An 18,663-nucleotide genomic window follows, 5' to 3' on the forward strand; every position below is an offset into this window, starting at 1 on the left:
AGGTTCAGTGTGTGAGGGATCAGAGGACAGTGGGCAGCTCTCTGTGGTTAGATCCGGAAGAATGGGAGGGCAACCCACAGAGGAGTGGCAGGAACTACTCAGGTTATACCTCAAATGAACAGACAACATGGTATGAAAATGGGCAGTTCCTTTGCTTTCTGAAGGAAATCAACTCAGCGACCCGCTAAATGATGGCACCTTCAGCAATAATCCATCACTGATCCTGTGGGGCCCCAGTGACAGCCAAGACTCCCTGCCCTCCTTCCCCCCAAAACTACGTCCTGAAAAGCCACCCTCCACACCATCCACAGAGGGGAGGGACAGGAGAGGGGGAGGGTGGTGAGGGGAGGAACGGCACTCTGTAAGTTTCAGTGCTGTTTAAAACTTTAGAACTAGCATGTATTAGTACTAGCTAACTAAGATGATGAAAAAAAATTATTGATTGCATTTCTTTCCTTTCACTCTGCTAAGGTCAGAGGTGTGCTAAAGTGGCACTAGCGACAGCTTTGAAATGAAAGACCTGAGTCTGAGGCTTGGCTGGGCAAGAGGCTTGATCCCACGAGGCCTCAGGGACCTCCACCAGTAACGCTGACAGCCCCGTCATGAGCACGGGACTTGCCTGAGGACTTTGTTAAGGCGCAGATTCTGATTCAGTAGACGACTGGCAGGTGAAGGGGGCAGAGATTCTGCATTTCTAACAAGTGTTCAGACGATGGACCAACTTCAAATACTTGAGGCTATACTGTATGAGAAGAAACGTCAGTCCACACACTGTTAAACATAAGTTTTTGAGACATTTACACACTGGGACATTTATATAAAAGTCTACACTTCCAGATCCTCTTCTGAAATTTCGAGAACTGGCCACACAGGACCGGCGTTCCCACCTGGCAACAATAGGCTGGAGCTGAGTAGCGGCTACCCTTAGAGGGACCTGAGTTTTCCAGTTTGCAGCATGCCCCTTCAGGCATTTCAGTTTGCAACCCTCTACCCAGTTCACTCAGGACTCTCATTTTATAGATGGATAACTGGAGGCCCAGAGTGTAGCTACTTGCCCAGGGTACCTGGTGTGCTACGCGGCATTCAGGCCCAGACTCAGGCGGTCAGACCCCAGTCTCTTTCCACATGAGTGAGTGGGAGAGCAGGACCACACTTCTGTGATCTGAACTCTCTTGGTGTGCACTGGGATTGGGAAGGGGGGTGCAGGAACAAGTTCTTGGAGCCAGGAGGAAAGACAGCCGTCACCAGTCACTGTACTACACAGCCAGGGGCCAAACGCGGAAGTGAAGGCATCTGAATGCCACATGGACTCAAAGAGAACAACAGAGTGTGTCTCTCATTACTCATTCAGATCGTTTATTAAGAGCGAAAGTCGGGCCGTCCCATCTGTGTGATATTGCAACATGAAAAGTCACATACATACCAAGGAGACCCCACAGAATCGAGAGCCTTTCAACAGTACAGAGCCATAGATTACAAAATTAAAATACAAATGATCCCCCCAAATTTGGCAGGAAACAAGTACAATATGAGGAGGCCTGGAATGGAAGGGCACTTGCTTTTCAATAAGGCAGTTACAAAATGGAAAAAAAACCAAACCCACACCCCAAAACACTTTGATGGGCTTAGTGGATGACAGACGTGTGAAACAGGGATCCTGTACAGCCCTCGGTCACTGGCAAAGATGTGTTCATGAAGTGAAAGCAACCGAAGGGTTTGTGTTTTCAGATGCAAGCTAGATGAAATAACTGATTGTAGACATTTCTACCTTAAGAAAAGGTCCCACCTTGTCCTGGGCTGGATTCCACCTGAAAGCATCAGATCAACTTTACCCTTCCGATCCATGCACTTGCAAACAGTCTGTAATAAAATGAAAGGAATGAAAAGGCACCCCTAAAGCACCATGCTGCCCAGGGCATGATCTTGAGCTCACCCGTCCTTCAGTCCAGCTGCCTAGCTCAGTAGCAGGGACCGGGAGGCTGCAAACTGCAAGGCCACAGAGCTGCGTCTGTCCAAGTTAGGGCCAAGTGAACTACCCAGCCTCAAAGGACCACCTGAAAGGCAGACGTCTGACCAACAGATGACAGAGCAAGCCCATTTCGTGAGAATTTAGATTCTAGGACAAGACTACATCTCCTGCCAGGACTTTTGAATCTTGGTCTTAATTTACAGGCTAGTTCTGTTCTCCCCTCCCATTTGTTTTGCAAAACTCGACTGACTGCTTTTGGAATCGTTTCATACAACCTCGAGTTCTGCAGGTTGGTCTGCAGTCCCTGAGAGCCGGGCTGGCCTTGGAAACCTCCGCTCAGTTGCAGGGTCTCAAGAATCTGAGGGCAGCTTACTTTAGACTGGACTAGTCACGATGCAAGTCAGAGAGTAGGAGAGCACTGGACAGGCCAGGAGGACGAGAGGTTAGTCTCCAGATAATGCCGTGTGACTCAGGCAAGTCTTCAAACTTTAGTTTCCCCATCTCTAAAAATGAATGATCGGGCAATAGCAACCTTAAAGGACTTTCCAGGTTGAAAATATGGCACTCGTCTGACACTGAGACATGTGGTCCCCCCACCCCCAAATTCCTAAGCTTTGTTTTCTCAATAAAAACAATGTGTGCAGGAATCTTAAGGTGCAAACCCTTGGCAGCCATGGAACCTTTAAACTCCACACAGAGAAATTATAACATTTTAAATCTTCTGGCTAAAACTTTTCCTAAGTGATGTGAGCATCAGTTTTTGTGAGGCAAGCACAGAACTAAGGCCTCATCTGTCTTAGGGTATTTTTCAGCAGGCCAACAGCATGCCCTCCTCCCCAATGCCATCAGCTTCAGCGAGAACAAGTGAGTATGACCCGGCTGATGGGGTTCCCTCAACATTATCCAGCAAGGACCTAAATGGACCAATACTCAAGGGGAGGACAGTCATGACACCAAACTATCTATTTGCTATCTGCTCCTTTCCAAAAGACAAATGCTTACGCCCTGGGATAGCGCCAGGTCCTTGGCCAAGATGAACAACTTGTTCCACATGAGCCCCACTGGGCAGAGACTAAGATGGAAATTATAGAGAACATAGAAAAGCCAGAGGTTTACAAAGCTAGAACAGGCTTCTCCAGGAGGTAGTGAGTTCTCTGTTCTCAGAGGTGTTTAAGCCCAGCCTGCTCAATGCCTTGGTGGGACGGTTGTAGGCAGAATGTCAGCACCTATGGGGAGACTGGACTGCAGGACTTAAAGGCCCTTTCCTAACTTTTGGATCTTGTCACTGCAATGACTGAGAGCCTTCAGACGATTTCCAGGAAGCAAACAACTCTGGCCCCCAGAGTAAGTTCCCTCTCCTACTTTCTCCCTTCTCCAACCAGGCAGTTGTCCTTCAGGATATTAACATAAAAGTTCCCACAAAATAAATAGCTGAAGTGCCAAGGTTAGACGCAACATTGCAGCTGCAAACAATTATTACTATCTGTTCTCTGGAAGGCTAGCAGTGAACATTGAGCTATGACAGGAACATCTAACAACTTGGCGGCTGTAATACATAAGTGAAATTCCTCTTCATTTTACAACACCGATCTTGAATCCTTTGGTTTCAATCTTTCACGGGATTTAGCTATGATCTCTTTCAGATGCTATTGCCAACCTAAGAGTTTGTTTGTTGAAATAAAGTTTGTCTGCTTGTTTTTGAAAAACCTTAAAATGAACATGAATAGCAGGATATTAACGTTTCCATGTGACAACCTTCAGGGCATATGAAAGAACGATACCAGGCCGGGACGGAGGCAGGAACCATACTCTAAGAAGACAATGCCAGTTCTGGATTTCAAATTCCAGTTTTGCCCAGGAGCACCAAGAGGAGAGAAGGCAATGTTGCAACGTTACAGGTGGAGAGAAGCGCAAGAGTCTTTGACAGGTGGTATAAAATGCAGGCAGCCACGATGAACACTGCTTTCCCCAGACCCCACTGCTCCCTGATGCCAGAGCCAGTTGCTTTGGAGGGCCCGGCCATTTCTAACGGGCAGAAGTCCCCTGCCCACAGGTCAAGCCATGGGAAACTGCAGAAGAGGCTAAGGCAAGTGGTTTAGCGGTTTGATGAAAGAGCAGATTTCTGCACATGAGAAAGATTAAGTTCAGAGAGCTTTGTCTTTTCTCTCACCTGACATGTTTTCAAAGGTTGAAAAGACACCCACAACCTCCACTTTCCCAAAGTACCTCTCTTTAGAGGAAAGACGGCCTGGGAATCAAGTGCGCACAGCATCTGGCTGAAGGTGGAAAGTCTGCCCAGGCTTCGCTTTGGAATAAAAGCACTTATGCACACACTTGAACAGATGGATCCTAACACCACATCTTCTTGTACAGAAATATACTCTCTCTCTCTCAACTGGGAAAACACATTAGCTGTTAAAGACACAGTGACATGACCTAAACATCCACAATTTTGGTTTAAACACAGAAAGATACACTTTTTCTCAATAAGATACGGACATTTCCAGAGAGCAGGTTATCAATGCCTTAACCTACAGGCCCCATTTGCCCCTAAACTCCAGCCCAATGAGACAACTCTTCTCCTGACAAAGGAGGCTTGGTGTTTGATGCCTTCAAAGCCTTTCTAACTCAGTCTCTCAGGAAAAAAACCTAGATAAGCCACATACTTTTGAGCCTTCTTGATGTCTACACATCAACATTCTTCAGCTAGTAGTGAGACAATCTCTAAATACATACTGAGTCTGAATGACTAAGGACCATGCCATTCACAGCCAGGTGTATAAAAATAAGATCCCCGCATAGTCTAGAGTATGTTCTATGTACGTCCATTTATATATATTTAAAAAGGCTGCAATCTGCTAGACATGCATTTTGAACACTGGGGAAAGCTCTGCAGCGATGGAACACACTGTGCTTTAGTGAGAGTGGCGGCCCCGTCCCCAGTCCACAGAGACCATGGGACTCTGCTCCACAGAGCTGAGACCGTCGGACACTCCACCGCCCTGCTCAGCGGGGACTTTTGTTCTGACTTCTCTGTGCTGATGCTCAGATTACGCCATCTATGAGACATTAAAACTCCCTGCCAGGCCAGGCTGTCTACTGCTCCTTTTATTATTTAAGGCTTAAGAAAGAACTCAGAATTTAAACTGAGTAAGAAAATGATACTTTTGACCACAGGATATGTCAAGATGGTCAGAAATTAGAATCCAAGTCCTTTACTTCCCTTTTTCTCCCACCCCCTATTCACACCCTCTGTCCCCCAAGACACTGATTAGAAAATTTTGCAAAAGCATACTTTTGGATATAAAGCTTTGTTTTCCAACGATACTTTGGCTCTGATATAGAAAGAGGAATCTGAGTTTTTGAACATAAAAAAATCAGGTAAGTATTAATACTTAAAAAAAATCATTTTAGTAATCTTTCCCCCTAAAAGGGAGGCAAATTGCTCACAAAAATGAACATCAGATGGCACTGACCTTTGTGGCTCAAACCCATGATTTGCTGCTGACCCCTGAGGGCCCAGGGAGTCAAGGCCAGACAGAGTTTCTACCCCAGAGCTGGACTTCTGAGCTGGAATCGCATGGTCCTTGGCAGCCTTCTTGGTGGTTGTGAACTAAGGATTAGTGCTTCTGAGAACATGAGCCCCAAACCACTAAGTATCTCTGTTTGTCAAAGCATTTATGGCCCAGGAGAATGGCTGAAGTCATAATACATAACTTCACCCCAAAGAGTGGAGCGCAGAGGGGTGTGCAAAGCGCTGCATCTCTCCTGGGGGCCTCTGCATCGGCGTTTCTGGAACCTGCACAAATACAGCTTGGCACATGCGACTGCCTGAAGTCCTCCTTTGATTTGAAACCTCCTGTTGGTGCATCAGGACTTCCTCCACACTCTAGAAGTTAAGTGGTGAGCAATGGAAATGGCAGAGGTCTCATTAACTAGAGGTGTGAAGCAGATGTTACAAGGCTGGCATTGTTAGTGACAGCTCAATTAGCCAACAAACACGGATTGGGTGCCTCCTGTGTGCAAGGCACATAGCCAGAGAGGGAGAGCAGCGTCAAACTGATTTGCTGATAGACGACAAAGCTTGCAGCAAAGCGGGTGTCTACGCCCCCAGCAGACTAGGGTCTGCTCATGCATCTCCACTGTCAACTGGACTTTGCTGCTAGGCCAGGCCTACGTCCCCTGTGTGGCAGCATGGTATGCCAAGGTGACTACCAAAATATTTTTTATGCCACATTTCCAGTAGAATTGACTTACTGCTTTGTCGAATGCTGCAACACATAATTTTTCTTTCATTTTCTTTATGATCTCGTTTTTTAAGTTCAGTAGTGGCCTTAAAGGAAAGTCTTTGTATACACATGCTGAATCATGAGAATATAATCCTCCTGACCAAAAAGATTTACAGTATTCATCATTCAAACTTTTTTATTTACAATAAAATTTAACAGTCTTTATGGGCTTAAACGTAGCAGATATCACCTGTGCACTAAGCATCATACTTCATTCCTGGAAGACGTGCTTCCTCCTCACTCCAGCTGCTTGCCGCCCTCCGCTTTCTGGTCCAGTCTACTCTTGTTACTCTTCACCATGTAGATGAAGTAGGCCAGGGTCTCTTTTTCATTCACAGGTATGTTCCTGAAGTGTCGGCTGACAGTCTACATGGGGGAAAATAAACCAGAGACCGTTAAAGCATGCATAAATCAGGGCCACAGATTCTGAATTGTGCAGGAGGGACTAGGAAGTCGCTTCCAGAGCTATGCAGGGGATTCTGATCAGTACGACAGAGCTTCCTGCAGTGCTGCAGATTCAGAATGCCTTCCTTCCCTGGGATTTAGGTGATCTGGTTTCCAGGCTTCCAAAAGTGGCACGTTAGCCCACAACACTGTCAAGGTGCAGTTCTATGTCAGTGGCAGCCGACCGCCCATCACGGCATAATCTCAAGGTCAGCCCCACGGAGGAAGAGACTGGGAATGCTCTGGTTGGCCGGCTGCTGCCAGAACCTCTCAGGCCCTGGAACTGGGCAGAAAAGTGTCTTTTTAAAATTGCATCAAATAAACAGCCGATTGAACAGATGTAAGTGTCTGACCCAATAATTCATCTAAATAGCACATAACCGACACATCAAATTGAAGAAAAATTTATCCTTTACTATATATTCCTGACGCTCTGCATTATTTTACAGGTCCTGAGGACACAGGTCTCCTCTTGCCCCACCTCTTGCTACCCCTTCCCCCAGGGGTGAATGCTGGCAATGGGTGACGTTAGCTTAAGTAGGAAAGGCTTGTATGCTCCTGTGTTTCATCCAGATGCTGGTAAAGGAGAAGTTTCAGAAAATATGATGCATCAGCAACCTTTAAAGGATAGACCACAAACTGATGGGGCTGTGAGCCTTTACGGAAACCTCTGAATGAACTGAGGTGGCCGGGACAGACACAGAGAGTCAGAGAACTAGGATTACAGAGGGGTTGGCTCTGGATGGTAGGATTGTATTTTCCTTTTTTCCATTTTCCAAATTTTCTACAATAGGCAGAAAAACACAATAAGAAAAGAAGGATGAGAGGTACCCACACAAATGCCAACAGGACAGAAGAATCAAGCCAGGCTGTCAGTACATTAAAATAATGGCCAATGGAGCATTTTCTGCCTCCTCCAAACTGTGTTAAGAACTCAGAGCAGGAGAAAACTTTCTTGGGCTCCATTCATTTAAATACTTCCACTACCAACATCAGAGTAGAAGAAATCAAGGAAAAAACAAAGAAAGAAAAATAGCTCCTACAGAACATGAGTGAAGGTTCTGGAATGATTAACCTGACACACCTGATGTGCAGAAAGGAACATGTCTATAAAGAATCTTGCAAAACAAGATTCAAACAAAAGAACACTCAGGACTCAGAATCAGGAGTCCTAAGATTCCAGACTCAATTCTGCTGCCAACTTGCAGTGTGATTTTAAGCAAGCCCTTTCCTCTCTCTGTGCTACGGTTTCTTTTATGGAAATAGGGCCCTTCCAGGTCTAAAGCTGTGGGATTCTAAATTGTGCAAAAGAGAGACTAGGAAGTTGCTTCCAGGGCTATGGAGGGGATTACGATCAACAGACAGACATCGCAGTGGGGAGAATCAAGGTCATCATCAGAGGCACAATGCTGGCTCTCTCTTTTTGGAGCAGTTTTGTCTACCTACTTCTGCTAACTGGGCCTTATTGAAGCCTGGTCTGGTCTGCAACTTGTAGTGTCGTTTATAACGTCGTAGAGTGTTCACCTGGAGCTGGAACAGATCAACCTAGAGAGGAAAGAAGAAACACATTATCCATAACCCGACCAGCCACAACTCACCAAGAGCCCACTATGTGCCTAGCACTACACTCGGCAGGGGTGGGGATGAGAGGACTACGTCCACAGAATACTAATAACTGGCTGGGAGGACAAAAATGACAGTGGAAAAAGAGGTCTGGCTGGGGAGGGGTGGTCCCAGAAGGCTGATGGAGGTGGTGAAGCTTAAGCACAGGAGAGGCAGGGTTTAGAAAGGCAGTGACTGCAGAGATAGAGTAGGGAATGAGACAGAAGACCGAGAGCACAGGAAAAACCAGGAGATGAACAGATGGGCTAGGGGGTCATAGGCAATTGTGACAGGTTTAAAAGGTGAGATCGGGTGGGAGCATGTCTTGAAAAGCAGAGGGAGCTGTCACAGGTGTTGGAGGGTGATGTTCTGGGAAGATGGATCTAAGGGTGGTCTGTAGGAAAGAGGGAGATGCTGCATCAGTGATCCAGAAAGGAGATGATGGAGTTGAGCTTTGGAGGGGTAGTGATGCTGGAGAGGACACCAAGCATGGAGAGCAAAGGTAAAACCAGACAGATGTCCTGGAGGAAGACAGACCAGCGCGTGGCAGCAGACTGGACAGAGGGGCGTGAAGAAGGACGGCGGGAAGTACTGTTATTCTCAAACAGTCCTTTCCTAGGCTCAGCCTTCAGGTCAGAGTCCTTAACAACCCTCCAGAGCAAGCTCAAAAGCTACTGTAGTGAACGTACGAATCAGCAGGTTAGGGTCGGGGGCTCTGCAGATGACTGGATAACAGAGGGGAAAGGACCCCCCCTTTTTTCTAACACAGGAAGAGAGGAAAGCTGCACAGTCATGAAATATTGAAGGCCCAGAAAGTCGGGCTGCCTTTACCTGCCTCTAAAAGAGATGTTCTTGCTTCAGGCAGGTGGAGAGCACTTAAAAACAAAATGAATGATCAATATGAGGGACCAAAGTCCTTCATTCTTTTCAAAACATTCCTCAAACCTTTTTTTTTGTGAAAAGCATTTAGAAAATGAATACATCCATTTCTTTACAAAATAATAATAATAATGCTAAAGGCAATAGAAAGATATCGTAAACCAATGCTAGAAAAGGGGACACAGGGAGGGGCAGAGGGAAAGGCCGTATTTTCAAAGGTTTCCTCCACATCTACAGACAAAGGCCCGCCTACTCTTTCTATTCCTACACAGTCATTTTCACTCTGAGTGCTAACAGGCGGTTGCCTTATGAAATATTCATGCGTCAAATATTCAATGTACATTATAAACGGCTCTTCTTTTGCTGAGTCTTAAGTGAAAACAATTTAGATGGAAAATCCAATATTCCTTCCTGTAGCCTTGCTTAACAGACACTGCACCTTGAAGGAAAGGCAGCCTTCTGGTTTGAGAAGCCTAGCTCTCATTATCTAGCGTGATGGTTCTCAACAGGGTGCAATTTTGCCCCTCAGGGGACATCTGGCAATGTCTGGAGACATTTTTTATTGTCATGACTCAGGGGGTGGTATGACTGGCAACTAACTAGGGGGCAGAATCCAGGGATGCTGCTAAACATTCTACAATGCACAGGACAGCCCCCACAACGAAAGAATTATCTGGCCCCAAATGTCAATAGCGCCAAGTTGAGAAACCCTGGTTCAGTGTAACTGCCTTTGAAACGGATCCTGGGGAACAAGCCTGGACCGGGAACCAGAGAGTGACAGAAAATCCAAGCTGGTATGAACTGCAGACTTACACCTTCATTTTGCAGGCCACAAAACAGAGGGGAAGTGACTTTACCCAATCCATACACACTGTCTCCAAGTTTAAAGGCAAAAGCAAAGTTTTGAACAACTTGACGTTGTGGTTGTATGTAAGCATTTGGCAGGGGCTTCCTGCAGAAAGGCACCCTGGCCTACTGGAAAGGGCTCTGAACCAGAGCCCCTAAACCGCAGGCGTGACCTCAGGCCTCTGCGCCTGTCTGTAAAACGACAGGCAGGCAGACCAGCTGATCTCTAAGCTTCTAGCTCTCAGATTCCATATTTCTATGATTCTACCATTCGCTTTTCAAATAAACCACAGCAAAACGAAGGGGACTAAAATTACTTCCTAGCACAAAAAGCAGATCAGGCCAGAGGTAAGGTTCAGATTAGAATCCATTCTTCCAGCTTTCTGAAGCTAACGTTTTTGACCTTTACCTCAGGAATGTCAGTGTCATGCTCAGGAGAGTCTCCACCATCGTCACTTGTCTTCCTCTTCCTTTTATTTCGTACACTCTGGATGAAATTTTTGTGGAAATCGCAGATATACAGGTGCCTTACCTGAGGGGAAGCAAATTAAAGTCAGATTTGCCAATTCCATGGAAACAGCAACAGGTATCTGTCAAATTATGGGGCTTCTCTCCCTTGCAAGGCATTAGAGAGAGGGAAGGAAGAACAAGATGCAGGCCATAATTTCCAGAAGTTTACTACGAGTTGCAGAACAAGAAACCCACAGAGAGAATGCTAACAGCACACTGGGCAGTGTGTTAGGAACCAAGTCCCCACTGAATGGTAAAGACGATAAACGGTACAGATTTAGCAAAGGGAGAGATTCCCTGCGGCCGAGAGAGACAGGGTGGAGGTCCCTGACTAGAAGGAGGATTTGTAGGTAGACAGGAAGCCCTCCAGATGGGGAGAAGAGCCAAGGCTTAGAGTTCCAAATGAGGAGGACAGAAGGTGTGAGCGAGGAGGCCCAGGGTAGACACTGTCAGATAGGTGGAGGTGACCGCCCATGTAGGAGCTTAAGGAGAAATTCAGGGTGGGGAGGCTATGAGCACAGCTTAGGCTTTCCTTCAGACAAGACAGAGTCCCCCAAGGTTTCTGAAGCAGGGAGTGAGGTGACATTTTCAGACCTGTAGGAGTTATGAACTTACAATGGGCTGGAACGCATTGCTCCAGGGAGGACGAAAGCAGGAAAGAAGGGACTGTGCTAATGGAAGACAGGACATCCTAGTTTTACATTGACAACAGCTACTACTGTAGGATGACAACTCTCCGAACAACTTGATTACTGTGTACGAGTCTCTAATTCTTGCATTACCACACATCTGATCCACAAAGAAAAGCAGAAAGAGACGCAGAAATTCTCACAAGGTGGAACCACATAAAAGAAGCTAGATACTACGCTGATTTTCTAATTCAGGCTGGAGGCATAACTGTAAATGAAGGTGGCAACAGCAGCTAAGATTGAAGAACGTGTTTTTATTTAAGAATATAAGTACCAGAGTTGGCTGGAGGAACCATTCAAAAACCTAACAGAAACTGAATGCCTGTGTAAATGACTTGGGGTTGTTGACACCGAAACAGATGTTCCACAAATGTTCTCGAGAGACTTCTGAATGAGTTTACTTCTTAAATTCTTAAGGATAAAAGTAAACTGATAGGAAACCGGCATCAATTAATTCAGGCCTTTTCATGGAGAAGATAATGAAAACTTCTTTTTATTCCGATGAATTATGACTTTCCTGTGGTTGGATTAGTGAGTCAGGAGGAGTTTTAGGTTTATATTGTGATGCTGCCTTGCAGACAGCAGGTGTTCAATAAATGCTGTTGCATCAACACAGGCAGGCCCCTTGCATCTGAAAGCAGCTCTGGCCAGTAAAAGCCATCATTTACATACGGTTACAAACTGGAGTAGCTTTGCCAGATTCGACTCTGTCAAAGGACTTTCAGACACAGCACGTGTCACTGTCCGGAAGAATCCGGCCTAGCTGATGGGTAGACTACATCCTTTATCTCGGAGGAAAGCACACTCACAGCACACTCCACACCCTGAGAGGAAGCTGGCCCTCCTGCGAGCTGGTGCCACACGTAAACTCCAAGAGATTGAGCAGCTCCTCAAACTCATAGAGTGACAGCCTTGGTAGAACAGGCGGAAGAGGTGACTCCCAGAGCTGTGGCTGGGAGCTTTCTGGTCAGGACACTAGAGTAATAGAATCCTAGATGGAAGAGAACTAAGCAATCACGAGTGTAACCCCACTGGCCTCAATCTCATTTTCTTGAAGGATAAACTGAAGCCACCCAGAGCAGAGAAATGACCTGGCCAAGGTCACCCAGGCCTTCTGGCCCCCACCTCACATCCTTTCCCAACCCAACATCTTCCTTATACTATTCTCAACTTCCACTTTTCTCCAGAAAAAAGCAGAAATACGTCAGTTGGAGAAACGTTTGAAAGCATATCTTAAATCACAGAACAGTGCCAATGTCTACATTAAATGAGTTAAACTACCTGACTTGGATTTTTGGTGCTATTATTTAAGAAGGTTCTCCGCCTGACCCTTTTCAAGATAGTCATTATTCCTCCTTCACCGTTTTCAAGCACATACTGGTTTTCAGAAATTTCAGAGCTCAGTGGCCTGGTGGTGGGGGTGTGGGGGGTGGGGAAGGAGGGTGGTAGCAAGCCTCTAGTGGTGTTTTCTTTTCACTTTCTGCAAGAGCTAAAAATTCTTGTAACACAGCAGTTACTTAGAATTGAATTCCTGCCCAAGCCTGTGAGAAGGAAATAGAGTCTCTTTCAGAAATAATGACTCTACACCACCACCTTGAAACAAAGTGCGAGTGAGTCCAGCTCAAATGCTCCTCCTCAGCAGTCAGCTTCCAGAACTCTAGTGCCAGGCTCAGGCGGCCTCTCTCCTAGACGGTGTGTGAGAAACGGTCAACACGGCTCAACACAGGGTTTCCAGTCGTGAAAGGAGCCCCAGTTGCAGCAGCACAATTGTTCAGACTTGACAGCATCCAAGGGTTTAAAAGAACTGGAAATTTCTTTTCTTTAAGGACTGGAAAATATTACTACTATAAGCTGTTCAAGTAAAGACTCCCAACAACCTACAGAGAAGGCAGGCAGTGTTTCCAAGAGGAGGAATTCATACTATCTTAGAATTAAGCATTTCACTTCAACGTGTGTCCTCATCAGGACCACCTTGGTGACTAGCCAGTTGTTTGCTCTGAGATGAATTCCTTTCATTCAGTCATAGAGATTTGAAGTAAGAAAACCATTAATTCACCCCCAACCATTTTAAAATAGTGTCTTTCCATTCAAGAGTTGCAAATATATTATAATTGTTAACTTTAAAAGAAAATAAGGGGAAGGAGGGGCAGCCCAGCAGTGGCGAAGTGGTTAAGTTAGCGGCTCCGCTTCAGAGGCTGGTTGTTTGGGGTTCAGATCCCAGGCACGGAGCTACACACCACTCATCAAGCCACGTTGTGGCAGTGTCCCACATACAAAGTAGAGGAAGAGTGGCACAGATGTTAGCTTGGGGACCATCTTTCTCAAGCAAAAAGAGGAAGATTGGTAACAGATGTCAGCTCAGGGCCAATCTTCCTGCAATAAGAAATTGTAAAAAATTGGAGGTGGGAGGGAAGAGCCTGGAAGAAAGGGAGGGGAAGATTTTTCATTTACTAAAGACTTAATCAAGGCTTATGCCTGGCACTTGGAAGCAAATCAGAGAATGGGTTTAAGAACTTAACCAGCCACTTAAGTGCTGTGTGATTCTGGCACCGCCACTTCCTATCTCTGAGCTTTAGTTTCAACTGTAAAATCAGAAGTGGAAAAGTAGGCGTCCTTTCCGTTTAACAAACAATCTCTGATTTCCCCCAACAGCGGAGAAATTTTGGTCCTAAAAGAGAACAGACGTTAAGCACCTAAGCTCCTAGCTGGTCTACCTGAATATTAAATACCCCTCAACTCATTTCCAGTTCCCAATCAGGAGGCAGCCACTTAGGGCTTGCAGCAACAGATGTCAAACTGAAAAGTTCTTAATTGGCTGACAATAGGCACATCTTTAGAACTGTTAAATAGAAGAGGTGAAATCACACAGAAAAGTTTCCCTATAATTACGCACAAAACACGGGGCAATTCTATTCAAATCTGCATCTCCCCTCCACCCCCTTGGCATTTCTAAAGAAGTTCACCCCTAAGAAAATTGATTTTCTTCCTTCTAGTCGTTCCGACCTGCAAGAGCCACCTCCCAAGGCCGGGTCTTGGCCTCATTTCTGCCACATCCTTGAAAATCCCACTTCCTCCCAGCCGTACGCGAAGCAGGGAGCTCGGCGACCCTCTGCAGAAGCGGAGGCCGCGGCAGACGGGGAAGTTAACTGCCACCTCGCCTTTTCTCAAGGAATCACAGGGATCCGAGAAGGAGGGAGAAGTTGGAGAAGAACCGGGTCCCCTTCATCACCCCCTCCCCAGTACTCGCTCCTTCGTGGGTCAACAAAATTAGCCCACCTGTCCCTGCTCCAAGAGCTAAACCGATAAAACAAGCTAAAAACTGCTGTCAAATCCTCGCAGGCAGGCAGCGTCCTCGGAGCCCCCGCCCCCAGCCTCCCGGATTTGGGCACAAGCCCCGTCAGCGGCCGTCCGCGCGGAAGCGGCCTTGAAATCCCGAGCCCCCTCCCCAGTGTGCAGAGGGCGGGCGGCGAGGCCCAGGGCGGGGAGGGCCCCGAGGCCGGCCGGCAGCCGGAGGCGGCGGCGGGGGCGGACTCACGCTCTTGTCGATGTCCAGCTTGAGTTTCTTCTGAGAGATGCTCTTCTGGACTCTCTTGCTGAAGGAGGCGTTGCCCGCGGGCCGGACGCAGCGCTCGCCGTCCTCGATGAGGCAGCAGCTCTGGCCGTAGCCCGGGGCGGCGGCGGGGGCGGCGGGGGGCCCTTCGCGGCTGTCCTCCTCCGTGCTAAAGCCGTTCATCTCCCCGCCCCGGGCCGGCCCCTCTGCGGGAGGGTTCCCTGTAGGCCACTCCGCGGCCGCGCTGCCCTGGGGGCAGTCGCTGAGGCCCCCGCACCCGAGGGTCCCCGAGTCCGTCTCCGGCCGAGGCGCTGCCCTGCCCCGCGCCCGGGAGGCCCGGCTCCGCTGCGCCGCGCTCCGGCTCCTTCGGCCCCGGGCCCCGCGTCTCCGGAAAGCCCCTTCCTCCCCGCTCGAGGCCCCGGGGTCGGCTCTTGCGGCTCGCAGGGCCCCGCCGGGGGTCACCCGGAGGCGCCTTCTGCCGGGGGCCCAGAACCGTTACCCTTCGGCGGGGGCGTCCGGGAGGCCGTCCCAGGAAGCAGCCGCTCCCCGGGGACTCCGGGTCCGGGCTGCCAGGAGGTTTCGAGGGCCCCCGCCGGCTCCCGCCTTCTTTCGGCTGCGGGGCAAACTCGCCGCCGGGCAGATCCCCCGGGGTGGCGCGGCCTCCCCGCGCGGGGCCCGGCCTCGAACCCGCGGCGCCCGGGCCCCGCGGCGCGTCCGGCCCGCCCCCCCTCCTGCAGCCGCTGGGCTGCGCCCCGAGTCCCGCGGCAGCCCCTGGGCCGCCCGGCCGCCGCCCGCCCAACGCTCCGCACCACAACAGTTCGCTCCCCCCGCCCTCCGCGGGACAGCGGAAGTCCCGCCTCCGCGCGCCCATTGGTAGCGTTCGCTCTCTGGGCGGGGCCTCCGCCGCCGCTGGCGCGCCCCATTGGGCTCGGCAGCCGCCAGTCCCCGGCGCCTGGCTACTTCCTGGACTCTGCTGGGATGGGTTCAAAGTAGAGAAAGTGGAACAGGGAAGAGTTCCCTGGGTAAGGGAGGGGAACGGGGCCGCAGACTCTCCCGGCCCGGGGAGGAACCGTGTGCAAGGCCCTGGGTGGACAGACGGCCAGACTCCGGGAACGGAGGATCACATTCGGGGGCGGACAGAAGTACAGACGTGGGCGGGGGCGCCGAGGAACAGACATTGGGAGGAGCATGTGAGGGGGAACCTAAAGGGAATAGAGATAGTCACGACAGGGACAGACTGGATAAAACGGAAGGACTAGGGACAGAGGACCCGCAGACTGGTGGGAGGTAGGGTGGGTGAAACAGGACAGAAAGCCAGTCATCGTGGGAAAGACAGGGGGACAGTCCAGTACAGACACCAGGGAAGACGTGCAGAGGAGATGATGGGGATCTCATGGCGGGTCTTGCAAGGTAATAGGATGCTTGAGGGTGGCAGAGACCCCAGACTGTGGGGACTGGGGATGGTTTGGTCGGCGCGGAAAGAGAATGGGAGGAAGGAAGGAGACCCCCAGGGGCTTGGGTGACCCCTCCGCTGGGAAGAATCGGAAGTCGGGATAAGGTCTGGAGGGTGGACTAGGTGAACCGCAGGGAACAGGGGGCGCTGCGGAGGGCATGGAGAAAAGGCTGGGGGTGGAGGACCAAGGGTCAATCCTGGCATGAGGAAGGGCTTGCCGAGTCTTGGGGCCTCCGTGGAGATCTGTAAACTGTAGCTTTCATTGCTTTAAGCCTTCCGTTCTACCCGCCAGGTGACCGCGCCCTCCCAAGCCCGGGAGCTCTGGGTTCATCGTCCAGGGCGTGACACACACCCAGAAAGGTCGTGGGGAAATCCTCTAGTCTAGCACCCCTAGTCGGGCCACCTCACCCCTGGGCAGCTTGGAGACAAATGAAGGCCAAAGGTCCGAAGGGATTAGCCCAGTGTCATGCGGTCATTCAATCATTTAGGGCTGGGTAGCATTTTCTAGGAGGAGCTGCGTGGCGGGGGCAGGGCGTGCTAGGTGAGCGCCTGTACCTGCTTTGATAGTACTAGGTGGCATTGAAGAGGCTTCTGGTTTGTGTTCTGTTGAAAAAGGGAAAGCTGCTAGTTTCCATGTTTAGAAGCAGATGCCCTGTGATCTTAAGTTTTCCTCAGTGGCTTTAAATGTATGTGTACCTTCTAGCCTAGTAATTTCACAGGTGAGACAGCCATCTTAGGAAATTGGCCTAGCAGAGAAAATTTTAAACACAATACTGTTCATTATGGGATTATTTATAATCAGAAAAATAAAAAAAGAAGCTAAGTTCCACAAGGGAAGTGGTTAAGTGAATTACCTAACGTCTTCAGAATGAGATATTTTTACAGTTATTTATGATGTTTTCAACATTTAAGGTAGTTCAATGTCAATTTTCTATACATTTCTATATATAATAATTCAGGATTGACTCTTCAACAAAGAGTTGATGTTGAGCTAGAGAAATGCTTTATTTATGTTAAGTTAAAAATGCAGGGGTCAGCCTCGTGGCGCAGCGGTTAAGTCCACACGTTGCATTTCTCGGCGGCTCTGGGGTTCGCTGGCTGGATCCCAGGTGTGGACATGGTACTGCTTGCCAAGCCATGCTGTGGTAGGCGTCCCACATATAAAGTAGAGGCAAATGGGCATGGATGTTAGCTCAGGGCCAGTCTTCCTCAGCAAAAAGAGGAGGATTGGCAGTAGTTAGCTCAGGGCTAATCTTCCTCAAAAAACAAAATGCAGGATGTAAAATTGCATATGGGATTTGATGTGTGTATGTCTGTTTAAAAAAAAGAAAAAAGAAAACTATTTGTGCATAAAAAATACACCAAAGTAATAACAGTATCTATTTCTGGGTAGTGGAAATATGGTTGATATTTTTCTCCTTTTGTTCTACGTGTGCAGTTTCCCCCAATAAACATTTATTGCTTTTACAGTAGGAAAAAAAAGTTAAAAATTAATGGAACACACACACAGTTTAATGGGATTCCTCTTTCAGAGTTCACATATTCTAAGTAAATTATTGAGCGTATTGTGTATACTCATTTCAGGGTTGGCCACAGGAGGAGGATGAAACATAATTCTGCCCCAAAAGAGAGTACCTTCTAGCAAGAGGGCTCAGACATACAAAGAAAACAGCTGGGTATCTGTACAAGGCAGTGTGTGATGTTGGTTTCAAAGTTGATTGGTGTGGATAAGAGTTCTACATTTCCCACATATATTTTGCACTTGCATACTTTTTTAAAACAGCATTTGCATCCAGCGCCGGCCTACTGGAGTACACAGAGATTCTTTGGCACCAGCTTCCCCAGGCACCACTCCTTGGGCAAGGGGCTGTGGAGGTGGGGTTTCCTTGGGTGCTCTATCTCAGCCCTAGGGGGTTGGCTGCTCCTTATATCTGCTCTTCCTGTGTTCTTTGGAGTTCTCTTCTTACTAGGCAATGCCTTGTTACTACAGTCCCCTGTTATAATTAATAAATCTTTCCCTGTTCAAATTACTGTGTGGTTTCCCTTTCCTAATTGGACCCAGATTGATACCCCCAGCCTCTGTGTATTTTTGGGGGGTGGGGGGAAGGTGCATGCTTTTAACTATCCTTTACGTAGAATTTTATAGTCTTTCTTCAGGGAATGCTTTAGCCTAGGCTTTCCCCCATGTTATTATGGGGGTTGGTTCTAAATAGCAATATATGGAAAAAATTATGATCCTTTTGCTGGGGAGTAAATCGATAACTCCAGAGAGGAAATATAAATATTCAGATAATGAAGAAATGAGTACAGGAGAGAAGTTTCTGTGATCCTGTTCTGCTTTGTGTAGGATTTAAGATTCCTGAAATGGCCAAGAGAATCTGATTTGCTACATTTATAAGTTTAGTAATTAATTTACAACAATTGCTTAAGTG

The 18,663-nt window shown here is 48.2% G+C and overlaps 1 protein-coding gene across 1 annotated transcript; it reads right to left on the reverse strand.

Moving 5' to 3' along the window:
* Positions 1-1,334: 1,334 nt before the first annotated feature.
* SAP30L (SAP30 like) lies at positions 1,335-15,590 on the reverse strand. Its single transcript, XM_023617367.2, has 4 exons — positions 14,764-15,590; positions 10,439-10,561; positions 8,149-8,247; positions 1,335-6,624 (listed from the first exon to the last, which is right to left on the reverse strand). Exons 1-4 carry the CDS (start codon positions 14,959-14,961, stop codon positions 6,496-6,498), a joined length of 549 nt encoding a protein of 182 aa, XP_023473135.1. The 5' UTR covers positions 14,962-15,590; the 3' UTR covers positions 1,335-6,495.
* Between the last annotated feature and the right edge of the window lie 3,073 nt (positions 15,591-18,663).

The sequence above is a fragment of the Equus caballus genome, chromosome 14 (genome assembly GCF_041296265.1).
Source record: "Equus caballus isolate H_3958 breed thoroughbred chromosome 14, TB-T2T, whole genome shotgun sequence".
In the NCBI taxonomy this organism is placed as follows: Eukaryota; Metazoa; Chordata; class Mammalia; order Perissodactyla; family Equidae; genus Equus; species Equus caballus.

Coding starts and splice junctions, on each gene's coding strand:
- SAP30L (XM_023617367.2), bottom strand. CDS start 14,961: ATGAACGGCTTTAGCACGGAGGAGGACAGCCGCGAAGGGCCCCCCGCC. Junction 8,248..10,438: donor ATGACACTGACATTCCTGAG/GTAAAGGTCAAA, acceptor TTTCCTCTCTAG/GTTGATCTGTTCCAGCTCCA. Junction 6,625..8,148: donor ATAAGGCCCAGTTAGCAGAA/GTAGGTAGACAA, acceptor TCCCCCATGTAG/ACTGTCAGCCGACACTTCAG.